The following is a 23,506-nucleotide window of genomic DNA, read 5'->3' as shown; positions in this document are numbered from 1 at the left end:
TGTCGTCACATTTAGGCAAATGTTCCTCCACATTGTTTATGTTGTTGCAGGTCACATGGGTGTGGTGTGTGGAAGAAACCTCCGAGGAAGACAGGAACAGTTCAAATCAATCAGTTTTTTTATGCAGTCATAGATGAGTATGTGGATTCATGCATTGCAAAGCAGAAGAGCAAAGTTCTATTTTCCAATTGGCTTTTTATATTTTCCTCTTCCTCCCACTTCCCCTTATTCATCAAAAAAACATATCGTTAACTTAAGCATTTTATTTTATTATGGTAATAGGCCATCTGTTTCTATTTTTTTTACTTGTCAGATAGACCCTAAAGAAGGAAAGGTCTTCTTTCCTGTGTCAAATAGACACGTTCCTAAAGAAACTGAAAATTGTCCTAGGTCAGCTTACTGCACCCTGTCTTATGAAAGACGCCTGTATGAATAACCTGCCGTTACAGCAAAATGGCTTTGTCAGCTATTACCCTAAGTAGCTTGCAAGCAGTTAATTTTTCTTTCACAGGTGTGTGATATCCAAATGCTACCATTTATTTTGTGTGCTTGGTTAAGGAAAGGAAAACATCAGACAGGTTTTGGAAATTCTACCATATTTTTTTATTTTATTTTCCCAATCATTTTCAGATTTTTACAATCAATTTTTGTCTTGTCATTTCTTTTAATATTTGACCTAAGGCTGATTCTGTCCACTTTTGCTTTGCGAACCCCCCCACCATCACAACCTATCATCTATGCATAAAACATCAGATTAGTCAAAAATTACATTCTCCGGTTTTTGATGGATCTAAACATTTTAGGGTCACCTGATACTGAAAACATCGATATCTAGACGATGAGGAGTGTGTGTTTGTCTATGTATGTGTGTGTGTGTCACATTTCTTGAGGATGGTCTAGAGCTAAAACAGCTGGACAGAAAAATACCAAAATCAAAACTTAAGCCTGTTATGAGATGACAATGTGCTGATTAGTTTTTGAGCCAAATTGTGCAAGAGAAAGAGGCAATCTAGAGGAACCATCAGATACTGAAATTCTACAATTAATTACGAATTTTTCTAATCAATTGCTACTGTAATGGCCTATTTTATGATCAGAAAGATCAACATCAGAGTGGTAAATAATTACTGAAATGTTATACAATAGTTCAGGTAAACGTGGTTCCTAGGTCCCAAAGCCTACTTATGCTCACGTTCAAATTTATTTCATTATTCCCATGTTTGTACTTTGGTTCCCGACCAAAAACACTCAACGTTTTCCTATTAAACACAAATTCTTAATTATTCATAATAGTAAAAAAAAAAAAAAAGTTGTGACTGGGATATGGGGTTTATGATATGCCCTGTATTGGCCACAACGCACAGTATATATATATAAATATGAGCGCTTTAATCCATTTACATATATCTTGTGTTTCTCACTGCATTTTAAAATGTGGCTGTATTGAACAACAGATGCTATCATGCTTCTATGGCAGAAGGGGCAGAGGTAGAGGTCTTAAGTGGTCTGATCAATTTGCCAGAAGTTCATCTTTCTTTTTTTGACAAATGGCAAGTTTCTGTCCTTCATAAGTAATTTCCACCGGTGATTCATCGTAACGTTTTACATTACAATATGTTAAAAAAAATCAAAAAGTGGCACAAATTAGAACAGAAAGCATTGTATTAATTTGCACTGTGCACATAACACACAATAGCATCTCTTTGTGCCAAAAGATGTTAGTGAGTTTGCCTTGTGTCAGTTACAATCTTCTAGGTTTCAGTATTCTTCATAATATTAATTTATACTGTAGATTAAAATCAGTTTGTGTAATTAGATTCACCTCTTTTATATGATGCTGATGGTAATTTATTATTAGACTTCATTTCAAAGCTGTGTCAGGATATCCCTGATGAAGAAATTAAATCAGGCAATGAAAGAAAGAGAAGATAGAGGCAGGCAGTCATAAGTAAGGGTGACTGGACATTTGTGAAGGATGGTAGGATGAGTTGATTGGAACTGACAGCTATGAGGAAACCAAATGAGTACAATAAACTGCATGATCTGCTCTGTCTAATCATTGACGTTGGGATCTGATGGCTATTAATGTTGCTGCATTCAAATATGCATTATTGTTTTATAATTAAATCCATCCATCGACCCATTATCTGCACATTCCTTGTCCAGTTCAAGGTCACAATGGGGTCTCTGCTTATCCTGACCACACTGGATTCAAGATAGAAATCAGCCCTTATTTCAGGCTGTCAAAAGCCACAAACTGGCTGAATGTTTCACAAATAACCTAAAAATTATGTCACGGAGACGTCTGAGTAAAAATGGAGCACCAGCAAAAGAACCCACTTCAACACTAGGAGAACAAGCAAACTTTACACAGAGAGTGACCAGGCTGGTTTTGAACCCAAGACTCTAGCAATATGGCACAGATGCGCCACAGTATTTAGCACATTTCCATTACTTTACTTTTTTCTTCATCTAATTTTTTTCAGACTTTTGCTGACAAGGCACTCCAAAGGTTCTCGTCTATAATTCCCATCCTTGTTGCTGTGTCCTGTTTGGGAGCTCTGATCAGAGGATGCTTTACTACTCCCAGGTAAAAATATTTGTTTTCAAACCATTTTGATTAGGTGCGAATATCAGAGTTTAATATTTAAATCTAAGGTAGCTTTTATGAAACGGAACTGCACATAAAGTAAAGCTAAGAATAATTCTGCTTATAAAGAAGAGTGGAGTATGCAAAGGAGTATTTCCAGAATATTTTTATAAAACTGAACATTTTAGAGGTTCAAAAGGTTAAGATAATTCCACAACGTTTGACTGAAGGCATATGATTTCTATGGCTCGGAGTTATGAAAATGATAAATGGATTTTATACTGAAGATGAGTACAGAGCTCTATAAATTTGCCCATATTGGTCTATAAAAGCGCTGGAAAACAGTGAAACTGTTTTAGTGTTTTAAAGAAAAAAAGGGTAGTGAACATTGTCACAAACTCGACAATAAGCCACAAAAAGGTTTGGGACAGCCACCCGTATATTATTTCCCGGCTGCAAATTTAGAAAATACTTGTATTGAAGTGTACTGGTTGGAGTCCAGAACAGAACTGATTTGCTTGTAGAAAGATTGCAACTTTAAAGGAGACTGGAGGAAGTGATGTCAATAGGACCGGAACCGGAAATGACATCATTGGGGCCAGGCAGAATTTCCCATAACAGATCTGCAGAAAATTGAGAGAAAGAGTTAGCGCAGTCCATCACCCCCTGGTCTTTCATGGAATTGCTCTAATTCAGGCCCTTTAGCTGCCTCCCATGCACACATGTGTGATAACACAGATCGTCTTTAAGCAAGAAGTTAACTGCTTCCAAGTAATGTGACTCAGTATGGCACCTTCAAGTCGAAGTCTTGATCCTCTGGTTTTTAAATGCTTGTTTAGAGACGACAACTAAAACTTGACTTATGGAGAGGAGATTCTCTTTTGCTTTGTCTTTTAGGATGGAAATGCATTCTATCTATCATATGTCTGTCTGCCCTATAATAGTCACATAATTGCCATGTGTGTAACCAGATAATCCATCACCATTAAAGTCTTTCGTTCAAAAAGTCATCTTCCTGAGATACCTGTTCCATCTATAAATTTTAGCTTTTAGCAAATGTGTGTTTATCAAGTCCCATAATCAGAATTGTTTAAGTTAGTTTACTCTAAACATAGTACACAGGCTCATATTTCTATATATGTTTCTCGCTAAATTTAATTTCAAGTAAAATAGAAAATATCATGCAACATATGAAGTACATACAAATATACTGTAAATATACAAGTACAAACTTTTAATCTTTATGATCCTTGAACTTTTTTCTCTTTTAGTGTATTCATAGATCTAAAAGACTAGTAAATAGCGTTATGCAAAATAAACTTATTTGAAGTAAGCCAGTCTAAAGGTAGATGTCAACAAAAGAAAAGAACATTACATTTCCCTTTTCATGACTCTCAGCAGTTCATTGACAATTGTGAAAATGCAAAACAAAATTATATATGATGCAGACCTCCCAGTCCTGTCTCATCGGCCTGTGATATACTGTGGTAGAGTATCGGATACAATTTTTAAAAATAATTTGATGGTCTGATGTTGGCTTTGACACCAGTAATGTCATTGTCTCCGTTCAATGTGGAGGAAAACTGAAGTGTTTTGGTTAATGTGTAAATGGCACCATTTGCCACAACAGGAAGAGAAAAAGGAAAGGAAAAGTTTAGTAACAGGCAATCACAATGATTGCCACCATTATTAAGAAACCAGTGTCCCATATAGTCTAGTGGTTATGATTTTTTTATCTAGATGGTTCAGATTCAAATTCATATATATATAAAATAGCAATACTGACTTGAAAACTTTTACTTCATCTAATGCCTTCCATTTTAATCATGGATCCAGCATCATGAGTTTGAGCCCCATACCCAGTCAATGTCCGTGTGGCATCTGTAAATTTTGTCACGTCTGTGTGGATTTAGACATGCATGTTAAATTAATTACAGACTCTACATTACAATACATTACATGTTAGTGTGTTCATGAGTGGAAAGGTGCCCTGTCCTGGATTGGATTCCCAACTTGCAACTGATGTTGTCTAATTTGCCACCTTCCCTTGACTATGAATTAAAAGAAAAAGGAGTTCAAAATTGTTTAACTTTTACAAAGTATCTGGGCATATTTAAGGCAACCAATCAAGCTTGAGTGACTCGGTAGTGAATTGTCATAAATATGGCAAATGGGAGTATAAGGCCTCCAAAAGACCCATAAAACTGATCATGATCTTTCTTAAACTCCTCTAAACTCAGCCAGGCCCCAAATACTATCTTTCTGGTTTCAGTTAGAGCAGGCATTAAGCAGGGAGACAAACACTGCCAAACTCTGACTTGTATAGAGACCATGTTTCACAATAATCTTCATAAGTAAAGATTCATTAACAAAAATTAAATTTAAAGCAAAAACAAACAAGGCAAAAGAATTTGCCTAAAAAGGCACTTTAGAGCAAAAGGGCCCAATGCAAGATCCAGTAACACTAATCCCAAAACAGAAGCAAAATCAAAATACCAGAATAAATAATAAGATATGCATTACTCACACAAACTCTAAAACAACCTTCATATTCTGCTGACTATTCTCACTTTCCTGACTGAAGTCTCATACACACTAACACATTTTCATTTAAAAACTAACAGATTTCCCCCTATTTTCACCTTTCAACCACACCAGCTCAGCATTTTCAACTGACGAAAAGAACGACTTTTAAAAACGTTCTCCGGGGCTGAATACATTTGTAACTACAGTGTCAGTGTTGTAAGATGAATGGGCACAAACTGGCTTTTCTGAAAGCAATACTCTGGTTGGTTTCTGCTTATTTTGTGGCCCTTCCCTGATTCTCAATCATTACAATGTCTCATTCACCGATTGGTCACCCTTCAAGGAAAGAAAAATTATTCTACTATAGCAGGTCAGGCATAGAAGTGTTGTTTTCTATGGCACATGTTTTGCTGTTTGCCTGTAAAACATCTAATTGTGTTTTGTACAGTTTGGATGCTGCTTACATATGCAAAAAACAAATATTTTACTGGCTGTCATGGTTCTGTGATAAATCCTGTGGCCAACTGCATTACTGTTGTAGTGAAAAATTTAGAATCCAGTAAAAATCAGATTCTAATTAACTAATTTGACAGCCTCTTATCAATCTTTATTACTTAAACTTAATCTGTTCTACAGAAAAATTAACAACAAAGCATTTAACAAAGTGAATGAATGTAAAAATGCAGCTGAGCTTATAATATTACAAGACACAGACATCAAAGCACAATGCAGTAAAGTGTTACCTGGCCTGAGGCCTAAGAGAACCTGGGCGAGGTACAAACCACTGCTGCTACAGGGTGTAGCTGCAACAGTGAGGTGCTGAAAGCATAAAAGGAGCAGGCAGCAGTTGGGAATCATACTTAGTTTTGTTCCGATTTGCCTAGAGGTATATACACTACACTGCCAAATGTATTGGGACACCTGCCTTTACACACACATGAACTTTAATCACATCCATCCATCTATTATCCAACCCACTATATCCTAACTAAAGGGTCATGGGGGGCCAATCCCAGCCAAAACAGGGCGCAAGGCAGGAAACAAACCCTGGGCAAGGCGCCAGCCCACTGCAGACTTTAACGACATCCCATTCTTAATACATAGGCTTTAATATGGAGTTGCCCCACCCTTTGGGAAGGCTTTCCACAAGGTGTAAGAGTGTGTTTATGGGAATTTTTGACCATTCTTCCAAGCAAGCCTTTGTGAGGTCAGGCACTGATGTTGGACGAGAAAGTCTGGCTCACAGTCTTCGCTCTAATTAATCGTAAAGGTTTCTATTGGGTTGCGGTCAGGGCTCTGTGCAGGCCAGTTAAGTTCCTCCACACCAAACTCGCTCATCCATTTCTTTATACAGTAGACTTTGCTTTGTGCATTGGTGTGCAGTCATGTTGGAACAGGAAGGGGCCATCCCCAAACTGTTTCCACAAAGTTGGGAGCATGAAATAGTCCAAAATGACTCTGTATGCTGAAACATTAAGAATTCCTTTCACTGGAACTAAGGGGCCAAGACCAACCCCTGAAAAACAACCCTTCACCATAATCGCCCCTCTACCAAACTTTACACTTGGCACAATTCAGTCAGGCAACTACCGTTCTCCTGGCAACCGCCAAACCCAGACTCATCTATCGGATTGCCAGATAGAGAAGCGTGACTCATCACTCCAGAGGACACATCTCTACTGCTCTAGAGTCCAGTGGCGGTGTGCTTTACATTACTGCATCCAACGCATTGCATTGCTCTTGGTGATATAAAGCTTGGATACTGATGCTCGGCCATGGAAACCCATTCCATGAAGCTCTTTATGCACTGTTCTTGAGCTTTTAGAGGTCTGGAGCTACTGACTCTGCAGAAAGTTGGCGACTTCTGCACACTGTGCGCCTCAACATGCACTGTTCCTGCTCTGTGATTTTATATGGCCTACCACTTTGTGTCTGAGTTGCTGTTGTTCCCAATTGCTTCCATTTTGTTATAATACCACTAACAGTTGACCCTGGAATATTTAGTAGTGAGGAAATTTCATAAATGGACTTATTGCACAGGTGGCATCCAATCACGATACCATGCTGGAATTCACTGAGCTCCTGACAAATATTTGTAGAATCAGTCTGCATGCCTAAGTGCTCGATGTTATACACCTGTGGCCATGTTAGTTATTGGAACACCTGATTTCAGGGATTTGGAGGGGCGCCCCAATACTTTTGGCAATATGGTGTATAACTGCTTGAATCTCTGCCTAGATCAGCATGTCGGGTAGTTAAACAATAGTACATACCAGTTTCCTTTGTTTAACAATGGAGTATACAAACTTTCATTGGTTAAACAATATTATTGTTGGTAACTATCAAGATGTACACATACCAATGTATGTTCATTAGAGACCAGTATTCCCAGTACGCATTAATTTTCAAAGCAAGCAAATACCAATTAGAGCAAGTGACTCTTTTGAAGACTGGTAAATATCAATGTTCTACAGATGGCTATCAACAATATCCTGTAAAAAAATAACCCTGGAAATTAGCCTCTTCACCTATACTGTAATCTCAGTGTCAAACATTGCCCCATCTCCTATTGCCTTTTTTTTTTCTAAAAATAACACACAGAAATGTCTTTTTTATTTATAAACACCAAATTTTGATCAATTACAAAAGCAAAGTTATAAACACACACAGCTGTACACACATTTATATGTTTATTCTGTTCAGATTTATAGATGTTATTTGATAAAAGATGCATTCCGGTTACTGTGGACTGCTTAGAATTAATACTCTTGCAAATGAAAATGGAGCTGATTGCTTTTTTAAAGTGTCGCTTTAACATTTGCAGTGTTTTTATTTAATGGCAAGATAACCACTTCCAGTTCTGAAGATTGTTACTTTCAACTGTAATCAGTGCATGAATATGACACTATGGCCCCTTTAATAATTTCTGTCTTTTTCAATATGTTGTGAATGCACTGGGTCCTGCATATTCTGATAGCATTGAAAGAGCATAAAACACAAGGGAATCTGATTTTTACAGGGTTCTGAATTTTTCACTACATAGTCCCTTCAAGGATTTTCAATACAACATGTGCATGCCCAGTGTAGGTGAAAGTCTAAGTCATATGCGGTTTTTGGTATTTTTATAAAAAATGCCAAAACTCCAGAGTGGATGGAGATTCTTTTTGTTTAAAAGATTCTTTTTAAATTAAAAAATTATAGTGTGGATGTGATGCCAGGATGACCAGTTCTCCTGAGGCTTCACCCACAAAGTACACAGAATGGCCATACATTTAAATTTATAGGAGACAATAAAAACAAATAGAAAAACTTTGTATTTAAGATATGAGAAAAACACTAAAACAACAATTAAGCATTAAATACACAACATGTACATGTAATTCAATGGCTTATCAAACTTTTGATGTTCTAAATTATTCAAATGGTCTCTGCAGCAGCTCTGATATGACTACACAATCTTCTTATATAATATGCCACTGCGGCTGTCCGTTTGTCTGTCCAGGATTTTAAATCACCTGTAGCTCGCAAACCGTTTGAACTATTGACCTGAAATATAGTACACATATACTACATGACGTCTAATATCCGCTTTCGGGTGACGATTGACCTCCAAGGTTATTCCTCTTTTTATTTTTATTTTATTTTATTGTAGAATCAACTCAGCAGCAGGGCAGCCATCCGGAGCATGCGTATGGGCGCTGTGTTCATCCCTACCACCTTTGCCGTCATTTCCTCTACCTCTTCCTATCTTAAATCATTCTTGAGGCAGACTGAATACCTAAGTGCCAGTTTCAGTGAAAAATTAAAGAAAACGGACTAAGTAATTGCAACACAAACACTGACTTAATCAGTTTTAACACCAAAAGATGCAGACGAAAGAAAAGAAGAAGCGAACCACTAGGGTGGAGAAAAGAAGAGCACCAGCACATTAACCTCTGAGCAAACGAATGCTAAATGTACATAGAAAGAGCATGAAAACTATGAATGCTCAAGTCAAGTGTATTCAGTGCACGTTATCCTGCGGAAACCGTTACTGGTGCTAAAATAATGAGCGTTGATACTAAATTCTCATCTCTTCTTGTGTTAATACGATTCCAGAGTTTGAAGGCTCTTCATACAGTGGGCACAGAGTAAATGACTTTAGAATGCTATATACTATATAGTAGGCCAAATCAAACATTGTGTAAAAAGATATCTGCATAAAAATTGTATACTTCTAGATGATGGGAATTCAGCACTATTTTTTTATTTTGTTTATTCAACATGAATATTAAGGCCATTTTATCTTATTAATTTGTCCTTATTGTTTATGCGTATGATTTTATTTAGCCCAGCCCACAATGATAGATTGGTTTAAAGTTTTGTTCAGAATTCATGATGCTTTTTTCTTGTAAATCTTACTCATTGTCTTATTTCTACCCTCATTTGGATTATGCAGGATGCTGTTTTCTGCCTCCAGAGAAGGACAGTGGCCTATTCTCTTCTCTATGATTCACATTCGAAGGCACACTCCTCTACCGGCAGTGCTTATATTGGTAACATGCGACTTACTTATAATGTTCGTGGATGTTTCTACTGAACAAAGGCTTTATCTGCTCATTGATTACAGCAAATGTAGTATATAATTTAATCAGCCTGCTTTTACTACAGCAGGTATCTCTCACTGAAAGAAGCCTTGCTTTATTTAGTTAACAGTTTCCTTTGTCGATACAAAGCTAATTTTAGTTCTAAATCTTATAAAATTGCAATTACATTGTGTTTTTTCATTCGTGCACTGTTTTAAGTAATATGATTTGTGCAATTTGTGGGATTAATGCCCTTACTCACTTCCTTGCAGTATCCCATGATGGTCTTCATGATTTTGGTCAGTGAAGTTTTTGGACTGTTAAATTTTTATAGCTTTTCTCGATGGCTGTTTATGGGCCTGAGTACTATGGGCCTCATTGTCCATCGCTATCGGAACCCTGATCTTCCAAGGCCTTTCAAGGTACCAGGTTTTATTATCCACTCTATATCGTTTTGTTTCTTCTGCCTATAAAATACTTTATAAGTAGAGAAGGGATGCATTTAATGTTGAATTCTCTTTATTCACTGAAGTAAGTAAGGTTAAGGCCAAACACATTTCATTCAGTATAGTCAGAGAAGTTATTTTCACCATTTGCACTCTGGTTGGTTTTAATCTAGTAATACACAAACACAGCAAAATAATCTGGCAAATACTCTGACTAAACTCTTGTGTAACTGTGACGATGTGGGTTCTGCTCCATGCTCCCATCTTGCTTCTGGGAGCTCTGAACCCGACACCGTCAGTAATGTCACCGATGAGCTGGACAGTGAGGCACAACAATGAAGCAAGGGAATGATGCAAAAAGTGCTTTTATTAAAAAACAACAAAATCAAAAGCAGTGTCCAAATAAATGGTGCAGTGTCTCAAAATCTTTAAATAAATAATCCAGTAAAAACAGGTGAACTGTGAAGGTTAACAAAATAAATAAATCCTTTTAAAAATGAGGTTAAAATAATGGTTTGAAGCCATCCTTTTAAAAACAAAGCCCAGTGCCTTCTTTCTACTGGTGACTCCCCTGCTTCTCCCGTCCAGGCTATGCACCAGGGGAGTCACCCTACCTGCAGCTGACCTTCTTTGTGCTGCCTTCTTCTTGTCTGTTCACCAGTCTGTCAACCTGGGCTTCACCAGACCATGACATGGGCTCCCCAGCGACCAGGGAGCTCACGATAGGGGGTTCATTTCCCAAGTCCTAACTCCCGCTGCCTTCTCGGCCTTATGCGGTGAACCATCTTCCTTCCGGTCACTCCCACTCCTCATTAATGCTCAGCGGGAGAGACTATTACCGACTGCCCAAACACCCAGGCTCACTGCTCAGCTGTATTTGTTCTCTACAACGAGCACCTTCGCTCATTGCTCATGCACCAGCTTTCTCCTCCCTGCTTCCTGCCTTTTCTCCTTCTTAACCTCTGTTCGCATTTTGTTACTCTACCCCTAGCCGCATCACGCTCTAATTATTTATCACGGGGACATGGATCAGGTGTGGCAATTAGCAGCTCCCGGTATCAATTACGGATGTGGATGACTCCTCACCTGTGCACTTAAGTGAGGATCGCCTGCATCACAAATTCACCATGCCCCCTCTCTAAGCCGCGAGCGCGGCGACTATTTATTTAAAAATTTGCCTTTTTCACATGAGCTGTGGACCCGCTACAACACAATAACATGAAGGTTTTTAAATAATTTCTATAACACAAAGAAAAACATTTTAATTAAGACAATTTTAATATATTTTTATTATTTTACATTTCCTATTATTATATATTAAAATTAATATTACAAATCCTCAACATGAAGTTTCCTTTGGAAATATTTCTTCATCATGGGGTCAAAATATGTTCCTCAAATAAGGTTTATTTTAAAAAGAATAAGAACTAATTATTTAATGATTAGACCAAAACCTAGAAAACGAAACCTTTATAAAAGTTCAGCACAAAAAAGTGATTACCTTAGCAAGTATTATTATCTTCTTTTGAGGGAATATCTCTTATAGTATCCCAGGTAAGATTAAATATATCTAACATTTTGTTTTCTAAGATAATTTTGCTTAATTCAGAATAACTTGTCTTGAGTTATCCGACTTTTTAAGTCCAATTTCAAGAAAATTTTGACTTAAAAATTACCAATATAAGAGACAAGCCTGTTACCGTGTCTAAGGAGGAGCAGGCAGTGGCATATTTACTTGTCTCCAAAATCAAACCATTCAAGACTCCTGAATATGCAGTAAAATACACTCATTTTAAGATGTTTTATTTGTGATATGAAGATTTTTTTTGTGTTTTTAATTAGATGCAGTCTTATCAAGTAAACTTTTCCCAGTTCACTGGCAGATGCTGCAGTTTGTTGAGGATGACTGGCCTACATCTTTCTGTCTCACTAGGATTAGGTGATGCTGTTAAAATGAAAATAAAAATTTGGTAGGCTGCTTCCTTGCACTAACCGAAACCAATGTACATACTTATTTCGGTGGTATGACGCCACTGTCAGCCGCCATATTGAACTTTCCAACGTCACTAATTCTCCAACTTCCCGTGTAGGTAGAAGGCTGAAATTTTGTACTTATTTCGGTGGTATGATGCCACTGTCGGCCGCCATATTGAACTTTGAACAGAAACCGATGTCCGTACTTATTTCGTTGGTATGACACCACTGTCGGCCGCCATATTGAACTTTCCAACGTCACTAATTCTCCAACTTCCCATGTAGGTAGAAGGCTGAAATTTGGCAGGCTCATTCCTTACAGCTTACTTACAAAAGTTAAGCAGGTTTCATTTCGAAATTCTACGCGTAATGGTCATAACGGTCAACAACGTCCGCCATGTTGAACTTTCTTATTTATGGCCCCATCTTCTCGAAATTTGGTCGGCGGCTTCCCTGCACTAACCGAAACCAATGTACGTACTTATTTCGGTGGTATGATGCCACTGTCGGCCGCCATATTGGACTTTTCAACAGTCTTTGTTACTTATGGGCCCATCTTCAAGAAATTTGGTACACGGGTTCCCAACGCTAACTGAATCCGACTTACGTACATATACATGTCCATAGCCTGCACCTCGGTCACCGTGTGAGGTGGCGTTGGGTCCCCCATCCCAATGCCTCCCACGTTGTTGGCTGCCTGCCTATATAAGGCCGTCCGTCGCTCCGGTCTCTACATTCCCTTCCTTGCTTCGCCACGGGATTCACGTCTCCCTACTGATAACTACAGCCTTTGTGTTTAATCCACGACTTCTCCGCTGTTTTATTGTTCATTTATTACGATTATAGTTATTGTGTAGGTATTTTAGACTTACTTTACATTGCTCAGGTACCCATTTCCTTTATCATTCCAACCCCCATTACCATGTCTATCGAGGTGATCACTATCGATCAAAGAACTGTCACTTACCGAGTGGTTTCCATGCCCGGAGATAGCACCTACCTTTTCCATTCTCTTTGTTACATATTGCATGGCCATATCAGGCTCACTCTTGATATCTGGAGGAACATTCTGTCTTGTGTATTGAATGACTGGGACAGGTTCAAGTTGTGGACTGATGATGGTACAGGAGATAATTATACTACAAAGGAGCACTATAAGAGTGAAATGCTTAAGACCTTCACCTATGGTTCTGCATGTGAGTTGATTGGCTGCCGCTGAATTGTTTGGTTGTCGCTTTCAAGTTTACCAAAATGGCCAAATATTTTACACCTTTCGAAACCGCCAATCCCTCTTAAACATCTTAGATTGACAGGTGACGATTTCAGTAGTGGACACTTTGATGTTTATGTGGATGTCTGGATGTGATTTTATCGATGAAACCGGTTGTGTGCTTACAATGCTTGACAGATGCCAAATGTCACTTCAACACAACAAATCCTGCAAATACTGTCGTAATTCAAACAAACCATGAAACTCAAAGTGATTATGACAGCAGCAATCCAAGCTGTGAGATTTGAGACAAGATTACTGTTCACATGTAAGTTACATGCTTAAAACTAAGCTCAGCGCACAGCTTGGTCATGTTACAGCCGGAGGGCCGAACTGACAACATGGTATACAAAGCGATCCTTAACAAATAATTATTGGCATATTTTCCCTCAGTTTAAAAAGGTTTAATTTTCTTCTTAATAAAAATTTTAATGCAGTACTTCGCCGCTGCGAAGTGCGGGTATTTTGCTATTCTTAAATAATTTGAAGTGTATGAATTGCAAACAGACATGACTGCCTTCTGCGGAAAATGTCAAAACATTACAGAAAGAGCGATAGCATCGACTTTCACAGGATAACCAGCCATAATAATACAGTATTCAAATGCTTTCTGAAACTTGTACGGTACTACTTGAAATGATAGAAGGACAAGGAGACAGAGTTCTAGTGGATCCAAAATATAGTGTTTATAATACAATGTTAAAACTGCATTTAGCCTTTTAATCAACAACATACATAACATACTTTATATAACATAGGTAACATTCCAAAACCCTTTTAATTCAATTCAGGGTCTGGAGTTTGATAAGGCATTACTTGCAGAAGGCAATATGCAACTGTAGACAGAGTGCCAGGTCATCAGAGGGCCCACTACTCATGCACGCTCACCCTGCCATATGCTACATGGAGAAAGTTAAAAAAAAACAAAAAAAAAACAGGCACACGTATATGTGTACGTTTACTGTATGTGTATTTTCTAATTAGTTTTGTTTTTCACATTTATTTTCAATTCATTCATTTTATAATCATCATAAGGGCCATGGGAGCAAATTCATATTATAGCAGCAAACAGCTCACTATGTAAAGGAACCTTACATTTTCCTCATTGGATCATCAGAGCAATACAGGGCCCAAACTCAAACACACTCATAATGGACCAATTTGGGGTTACCAGTTGACATACTATGCGTTTTTTGCACTTGAGAGCAAAACTGGAGCTCCCAAAGGAAATCTCACACTGGCACACTCACATTTATAGGTAATTTATTAAGTTCTTCTTAAACTGGTTCAATTAACTATTAAAGCTGACGGTTGGTTCATTAATAGTTTAGCTGAACTGTAAATGAATTGTGTATTTTTTTCAGCACAGTGCTAATATTTTCTCCCTGTCTTCTTGCACAGGTTAATCTATTCATCCCTGCTGTTTTCTCAATTGTATGTTTTTTCATTGTGGGGATATCCCTCTACTCTGATCCACTCAACACGGGCATGGGTTTTGCCCTCACGCTGACTGGTGTCCCAGTCTATTTCCTTGTGGTTCAGAAGCAGAGACTGCCTTTATGCTTCATCAGAGCTTTTCGTAAGTAGCCAGCAGGATTTATTCTGAGATTCTGCTATCGACTTTGGTATTTTGTAATTTTCCTGGTATATCTTTAAAATTCATAGCCTTTAACAAAATTGTGCATCAGTCCTGTCCGAGGTTGCTAATAAGATGTCATAAATAAGAGACAATTTTAGTAGACAGTACAGTGGTACAGAATTACCACTGTCACCATGCAACTTTGGGTGAGTTGGTTGAATTTATTGCCCAGTTACTGAGTGTTTGGCATTTTCATTTTCTCCCTAGACTGACAGATAGATAGATACTTTATTAACCCCAAGGGGACATTCACAGAAAAAAATATTGATGTAATTAGTTGTGCAGTCAACAGCCTCTTCAATGTTCTATGTGACCCCTACAGTATATCCCAGTCTGTAGTTCCCAAGCAGTTTCTCAAAGCCTGCTCTGCCTCAGGGGACCACTTCCTGAATGATCATTTGGTTGTAGGTAGCACCTTCACTCTTGGTTTGTAGTGAGGCTGAAGTAGAACCAGGTTATGATCTGCTTTTCCAAGCGCAGGCAGCGGGGTGGTGCTGTATGCGTCTTTAATGTTTGCATACAGTAGGTCGATAGTCCTATTTCCCCGGGTATTACAATCCACATACTGGGAGAACATGTGATAAACTGGCATCCCATCCACAGTTGCTTCCTACCTTGTGCCTCATTTTACCAGGATAGGCTGTGACTCCCAGGAGACTGGGTGTTAAGAAAATGAATAGATATGTAGTTCAGTGAAAAATCAATAAAGCTCTGTTTTTAAGGTGTTTACCAAGATATGATAATTTTGCTGTTTTTTAATACATAATATAAAAATTTGGTTCTTTGTATTGAATTTATTTTCATTATACTCAGGGACATTACAGTCCAACAGGTACAGAAACATTGAACAATACAAGGCATGTTACAAGTATGTAGTGCATCAAACACATATCAATAAACATAACATTTATAAAAGTAATAAATGATAATGTAATAATGTCAAATTAACAATTCCAAATGTAAAAACTGAATAATGTTAATTTGCTAATAAATCAGATTGTAATATGTAACCAACTTAAATGTAAAGTAAGAACTCGGTAAAGTACTAAACTGATAGAGCAGTAGCAAAATAAGATCGGAGGTACAAGTGGAGTTAGTTGTGCAAACAGTGCAGGTACTTTGCATGATGGGAGTTTGAGTCACATTAACACAGTTCAGACAGAGGAGTGAACAGTATGTACATAAGCAGCTTAACAGACTGAAATAGAAACTGTGTCATTTTGGTGTTATGAGACTTGATTCTCTAAAATACTGATTTATAGACAGCAGGGAGACACAAAGTTCATTGTGGGGGTGAAGAAGTTTGTTGTACACTAACTTTGTAGTATTAGTTAATTTTTTTATTGTATGTTCCAGGCTTACATGCAGATAATGGTTAAATGCTGCAAGATATTGAAAAAGATGTTTTTAAATGTGTGAAGTGTGTAATAAAGTATGTCAATGCACACCATACAACCTGGTACTGTTACATGTTCAGTTTTTCCAAATTACTCATTTCTTATGTTGCTTTAAGTGTCAGCAGTAAGTCAGAGCATTCTTGAGTTGACTTCACTTTTCCTACTTTCTTATTTCTCATTATCCTCTCCCTAAAACATATTTGCTTTTTAAAAACTGTTTCCTGTCTCTGAGAAGTCCCCTCAGAACTCATATGCTACGGACCGTAGGCTATAGTGTAACATGCGTCTGTAACTTTGTGTCAGATGCACTTCCTTAGTTCTCACAGACAAAAAATCCCACAGCAGCATTCCTAAAATTATTGACTTACAATGCCAAAGAACTTTTTACACTTTCTAGTTAACTAATTGCCATTCATAATATTAAGGATATCTTAATCAAATAAAAAAGCATTAAACAGATAAGGTACTTTTTGTAGTAACCGAGTAACAGAATAAGCTGTTTTAATAGAAAACAATTATGTGTATTTAAAATGTACACTTTATAAATATTACAGGAAAAGTTCTGTTTTATCCAGAGAAGTTCAGAAAGATTTCAAATAATGTCACTGATTTATTTAAGCAAAAAGTGTGTTCAAAACTGTGCATATTACAAATCTTAGACTTGTATGTGAATATTTACGGGTAAACAACTTTGTTTTTACAGCATTCAATTTAATCGGTTCCTAATCAGACATAACAATCAACTCATTTCAAGACAGCAAACAGAGAAGTTGAAATTATGGTTTTCTGTTAACGATACGTTTGACATGTTGGTTTTATTATTTTACAGATATCTTCACTAAGAAGCTACAGGGTTTCTTGGAAGTGATGCCACAGGAGGTGAAGACCTACTAAACCTTGGGCTGATCAAAGCTTTTACCTTCTGAAACTCATTTGGGTTTCACAAAATACTGTATGTGTACCATACATACAACAAGATTTTATTTTAACTGCAAAACAATTTGTTGTGAGTTAAAGACCATCACAGTAAAGAAATAAAACAAACAACATGTACCTGATTAAGCTGTTTTCCCTGTTGATGTGAGGCTGTTGTTTAAGAAGCAACATGATGTTCTGTTTTTCATTTAGCAAAATAATATTTTAATAATATTGATAACTTTGGCTTAAAATGATTTCAGGTGACATCTGGCAACATTGATGAGAATGAATTAATAAATTACCTTCATCACCATACAACTGGGCAAATGTTCAAAAACTTTTTATTGTATTAATATCCAATGATATAGTATATATATATATATATATATATATATATATATATATATATATATATATATATATATATATATATATATATATATATATATAGTGGCACAGACCCACACCGGAGGCACATTAAAATAAACAAAAAGAACTTTTATTTTTCTTCACCTGTGGGACACGTCTTCCCCATGTCCCACAGGCACAACACAGTCCCAAAACATACCCCCAAAAGAAAGTCACCACAACACAATCTTCATCCTCCACTGCTCCTACTCCCAGGCAGCTTCGTCCTTCTCCTCCTGACTCTGGTGCCCTGAGTAGTGACTGTAGGCTCCTTTTGTAGCCCTGCCGGAAGTGCTCCAGGTGGTAATTGGCCTAATTAGGCTGCACTTCCGGGTGTGGCTGCATTCCAGCCCACTGAGGCTCATTAAGCTGTGCAGCTTCTTCGGGTGGTGGCCATGAAGCCCAACAGGTATGAGCTCCGGAATTCCAAGATAATGGCCCCGCTACCACCAAGTGTTCTGGGGAATATAGAGTGCACCCCATGGCTATTCCCCCGGATCCAGTGTTGAAGGGGTGTCCCAGCCGGACATGGGTCCTGGCCGTCTGCCACAATATTATATATATAAATTTTGCTAGGTTCCTTTCACTATAAACAAGGATGAATGTTAATATTTTCTAAAATTAAAACCTTTCCTGCTTCAGAGTAGACATGTTAGGTAAGTTTTAAGGCTTTTTCATTCACCTATGGCCATGCATATCTTTAATCTCCATGGAAAGCAGCAAAAAAGGGACAGGGTATCTCTCCATTATATTAAAAAAGTTTTCCGTCATGTCCACAATATTCAGCCTTGACCACTCCCCTCCATACTGCTCGCTCTATTGTTACTCCTACTATATACATCCTCTCTCCGTACCACCCCATGACTTTCTCAGTGCTGCTAACTCGCTCTTCAACACAGTCTGTTATAATGGGAAGGCAGAAAAACAAATTATGTATTCAAGAATGTTGAATTTTAGATTGCAATAGAAAAAGAGTGGCAAGAGCTGATAAAGAATAAAAAATGAACAAAGAACAAAGACAATCGTCTAATAAATGAAAAAGAGAAAAAAATCCCAAACAATATGCAAACAGAAATGCAAAAATGCAATGGTTATAGAATGTAATTTAGAGGATGAAGTAATTCATTATAATGTTTTTGATGAGGTGTTAAAGTACTTTAAGTTATTTCCTTTTATTACATTTTACTTTTTTTACTTCTACTTGTATATTTTACTATGTTTTATTATTCATTAGCATTTAAAATAGACAGTTGAAGTGACATACTCAAGTAACTGATTTTCAATCTATAATAGCTAAGCACCAAACCGTCTTCCTCCCGTGCCCCGCATACTTTTCTATACATCATCTCTTTAAATACATTTTCTTTCTCTAACAGAGGAGCACCCCGACGCCCTTTGAGAGGCTCAGCCATGAGATAGTGGGTACCAAGCGCCTGCCCCTGTGAGTTGGCAAGCAAAGCGAGCAGGGAGTGAAGTCCCCGAGTTTTTTAAATGTATAAAAAACACTTCATTTTAGAACACAGTTTTAGTGGCAGAGTGAAAAAAAACCTTAATTGTGAATAAATAACAGTTATCCTTTAACTGGCTGTGGTAAAAAGAGCTAAATTTGCTCCATTATCCCCAAAATGTTAGGAAACACACTACTGCCATTTTATTGCTATTGTTTTTGTTCAGTGGAATATCTAAGGTGTTCTGTAAGCAAGTAGTAAAGTCTTTAAGTAATTGCATAGAAGTGAGTATAATGCTGCATTTCTGTGCCAAGAGACTGAACTTTTTAATTATCACCTGCCCACTTAAGTATATTCAAACAAATTTCCAGTTTCTCGTATCATCCAGCTGATTTGCTGCTTACTCTGTAAAAGAGCAGTTGATGCAAGCTTTATTTACAGTATTTCCTTGAAAACAGATTGCAAACTAAACGTGTTACTTCGTTCCAAACACAATTCAAACAAAAAATGGAATTTCTGTCTGAATAGGTTATACTGTTTATTTTGTTCAATTTACTAATGTGAAATGTCAGCTTAACATTGCAACTCATAGAACTGTTTTCTCCAAATTGCTTGAATTGGAGCTCCAACTTCAGAGACCTATTTGCTATGGTGATTCTGGTTTCCAAAATAAATAAATTTACAAACAAATAAATAAGCAAGCATGTCCTAGATGGACACAATACAAGGTCCCAAGTTTGCACCAAAATAAATACAGTGCACTGAATCCAGTATATCAAGTGCTGCACCAATAAAGCACTGCTTTTCTAACCTGGTCAAGTTCCCGAAGTGGTAAGTGAGATTCCCAAAGTGGCAAGAAATAGGTAGTTTTACTTTAAGGCTTTTGTGTATCTAATGAATGTGTTTCTATCATACTTAATGCTGTCTTTAATGAAAGTGCACTCATATTAAAGTTCCATGCCCCTGATGTCATCAAATTCTGAGTAAAGGGCATTTTTGTATGGTATGAGATGGGTGTGGCCAAATGTCACAAGGGCAGAGTAGCTGCATCAGAATCAAGAGATAAAGGTTTGATCTTAGAGTCGTCCCCCCCAAACCCATGCCAAGGCAGCAAGAACCAGTCAGCCCCACACAACAACCAGCAAACCCCATAGCAACAAAACCAATAAGCATTCTTGAAACAACCCATATGATGCAGGTGACTCCTTGGCTCAATGTCCAATCTGACGTTTCTGGTAGATTGCGTCAACCACATATATCCTCCCCTATCTTCCCATACACAATTTTCATAACAGAAAAGTCCCCGCAAAGGCTGAAACTCCGATGTTTAAAGATTGTTTTTCAAACTGTAGTGTTCTGCACGCTGAATATTAGATTGATGTAAATAATGCAGTTAGTAAGATGACATTTAAAAAAAAAGTGTAAAAGTATGCTGCTGTGGGCTGGTGCCCTGCCTTGGGGATTTGTTCCTGCCTTGCGCCCTGTGCTGGCTGGGATTGGCTCCAGCAGACCCCCCGAGATCCTGTGTTAGGATATAGTGAGTTGGACAATGACTTACAGACTGACTGACTGACTGTAAAAGTATGACTAAATTGAAGAACTATGTAGTCATCCATTCAAATAACAATTTAAGTTAGAAGCCAGATTCAATTGTTTTTGTGAGCAGCAATACAGTACCCTATTTTATGAGTATTCTGAAAACTCAAGAAGAAGAAGAGAAAGAAAAACAAGCATGTTATAAACAGTCACATTACAATGCACCCAAAGGGTCTTTTTAAAATAAAATACAGCTTGCATGTCAGGCAGTGCATCGATTAAAGTACTTTTTAAAGTGGTTACTTGGGTTCAAGTTCCAAACTGGCAAAAAAAAAAAAACTGCCATTCCTTCCAACTTTCAAATATCTAATCAAAGTGTTTCTATCATACTTAAAGCAATTTTTAACTAAAGTTGACATAATGAAATCCTTCTAAAAAGAGCATTTTTGTAGAGAGCACTGGTGGAGTAGCCACCTCTTAAATCAGGACTAAATCCCTTAGTCTTCTTTATAATTGGTTCAAAATTTAATCTGCTTCTTTGAAGTTCATCTCTGCATATTTTAATACCTAAACATGGTACACAGTCTTTCATTTTGAGAATACATGAATTCTTGATAGAAAAAGTTCACATTTGTTTGTGTTCATCTATAGAGTAGAAACCAATTAAAACTACTTGCTGCATTTCAAAGCTTTAAATATCTATGTTGTATCTTTCAAAAATTATCATCTGCTGCCAGATTTTCAGTTCTTTATTCAAAACTGCCACAACACTCATTTTTTTCTTTTTTATTTTAAGTGCCAAACACTGAGTAACCAATTAAACTAAATTGGGAGGACGGACATCATTGTCTTTGACATTTTGAAGTTAAAATATATAGAACTATTGTAACTTTATATAATGTACAAACAGCATTTGATAAAAAAATACACTTTAACAATCTAACACTTTAAACATGAAATTATACTCCACTGTATGAAATACTTCATAAAAACCATTAATTAAATTGATGTAATCAATAAGATGAAGAACCAAATTGATATTGTTAATAAATATGTCTGCCCTTTATGAAACCTAAATTGAAATTCATCAATTTTTGAATGTAAATTTAATTTAGGTTTATTGGCAAGCAAAAGAACAACCAAGTTTACATCAGTATTAAATAATGTGATAGGTCTCCAATTATCTAAAAACAATATCCCCTTTCCAGACTTTGGAATAAGAGTAATCCACACTTGTTTCATTGATGAAGGCAGCTCTTCTTTATCAGAACCTACAATAGGATCTTTCATTGGCTTTATAAAATTTACTAACTAATGCATCATTTACTAGTGATACATTAATTTTAATTTTACCCCTTACTTCTCACTTGGTTAATTATTTATTACAAATGTTTCTTACTGATATCAAAATCACTGCAAGAAACTAAGATATCATTTTATATCAGAATTTTAAACCATAACACAGGTATATAGCCTTTGATAAAAATGTGTTACAAATGATATCAGTTACTTTCTATTCCCAGTGTCCAAGTTATTAATTATTAGTGTCCTAATTGACAGAGGTTTACCAGATAGTATTTGGTATTTTATTCTCCCCCAATTCAACCTACCGGACTTCAAAACCTTAAACGCTCCTTTTGCTTTCTCTTCATATATAGCATTTAAATCCATTTGTAACTTAGTCATATTTTCAACCTCATAAGGCAAGAAAATTGTTAAAATCTGCAACCGCTTTAACAGTAATTTTATTTAAAAGTTTGTAATTAGAGCCACAGATACTCCAGAGTTTAAACTGCTATATTTCCATAACTGATGTTTACCATCGACTACACTGATCTCTCTCATTATAAAGTGTTTTTTCTTTAAAAGTGCCTTCCAAAATAGAAAACCTTCCTAACTTTATTGTTCCATTTGAAAACCACATCTCATCTTCCCACTAAGAAAAAGCCTACACTGAGCATATATAGAACAGTAGTAATAACAATAACTTCAAACAAACATATTTTTTTAAGGCACAACTGCACAAATTTCAAATGCCATCTTTTCTTCCTTTCTATCCCTCGCTATGGTATGCCATAGCTGGCACCAACAGTAACTGCCTTCCTCTCCTGGGCTGAGAGATCTTAACAAGTCACAGTCTGTTGGCCTTAAAAAAAAAAAAAAAAAAAAAAAAAACCAACACAGACTTTTGCTGATTTTCTAACTGTATGTCTTGCAGATCCTGAAAACAACATTATAATCACAAGTCTTGGATATGATGTTGTGTCAGCTTGAAAACAGCCAATATGATGTGTGACATCAATAGCTCGACTTCCAAAACTAGACTGGCATCTTCATTCTGCTGCTCTGTTAAATTGTAAAGTCAGAGATTCCACTGCTTTCTGTTCAAGCTCACCTAAATTATTTTCGTATTCTTCACATTTTTAAAAAAATTCAAATGCATAATTCTGCAATTTTAAATCCTTTTTACATTGTTGCTTTTTTATTCTTTCTGTGTTAAGGAATCAGATAACTGGACAAACACATATAAACTAACTTTATCTTAGTTAACTTGAAGTAGGGGCAAATGACCATGCATTAACACTAGAACTACCAGAGCCTACGAGAAAACTTGCAAATCCGGCCCAACTTAAATCCGTTCACACCTCTCCGTCAGCGTCTTTGTCCTGTAAATGTGCCGATTAAGACAAGCACCAAGCAGCCGGCTATTCCATCCCCTCTTCTCCCATTGTAGCGGAAAAAGGAAAAAAAAATTGAAATCTCAGCATTTTCTTAACACGGAACATATC

General features: G+C 36.9%; 1 protein-coding gene across 1 annotated transcript in view; it reads left to right on the top strand.

Moving 5' to 3' along the window:
* Window positions 1-17,459, top strand: part of LOC120514833 (cystine/glutamate transporter-like) — a 51,946-nt gene extending 34,487 nt beyond the window's left edge. The window contains exons 8-12 of the mRNA XM_039735428.1: window positions 2,487-2,590; window positions 9,555-9,651; window positions 9,954-10,103; window positions 14,773-14,950; window positions 17,237-17,459. Coding sequence (XP_039591362.1) covers window positions 2,487-2,590; window positions 9,555-9,651; window positions 9,954-10,103; window positions 14,773-14,950; window positions 17,237-17,301 — 594 coding nt within the window. The 3' untranslated portion in view covers window positions 17,302-17,459. The remainder of the gene's footprint in view (window positions 1-2,486; window positions 2,591-9,554; window positions 9,652-9,953; window positions 10,104-14,772; window positions 14,951-17,236) is intronic.
* Window positions 17,460-23,506: the final 6,047 nt, after the last annotated feature.

The sequence above is a fragment of the Polypterus senegalus genome, chromosome 14, assembly GCF_016835505.1.
Source record: "Polypterus senegalus isolate Bchr_013 chromosome 14, ASM1683550v1, whole genome shotgun sequence".
Taxonomy (NCBI): Eukaryota; Metazoa; Chordata; class Cladistia; order Polypteriformes; family Polypteridae; genus Polypterus; species Polypterus senegalus.
The sequence above is the reverse complement of the archived record's forward strand: the minus strand, read 5'-3'. Positions and strand labels throughout refer to the sequence as shown.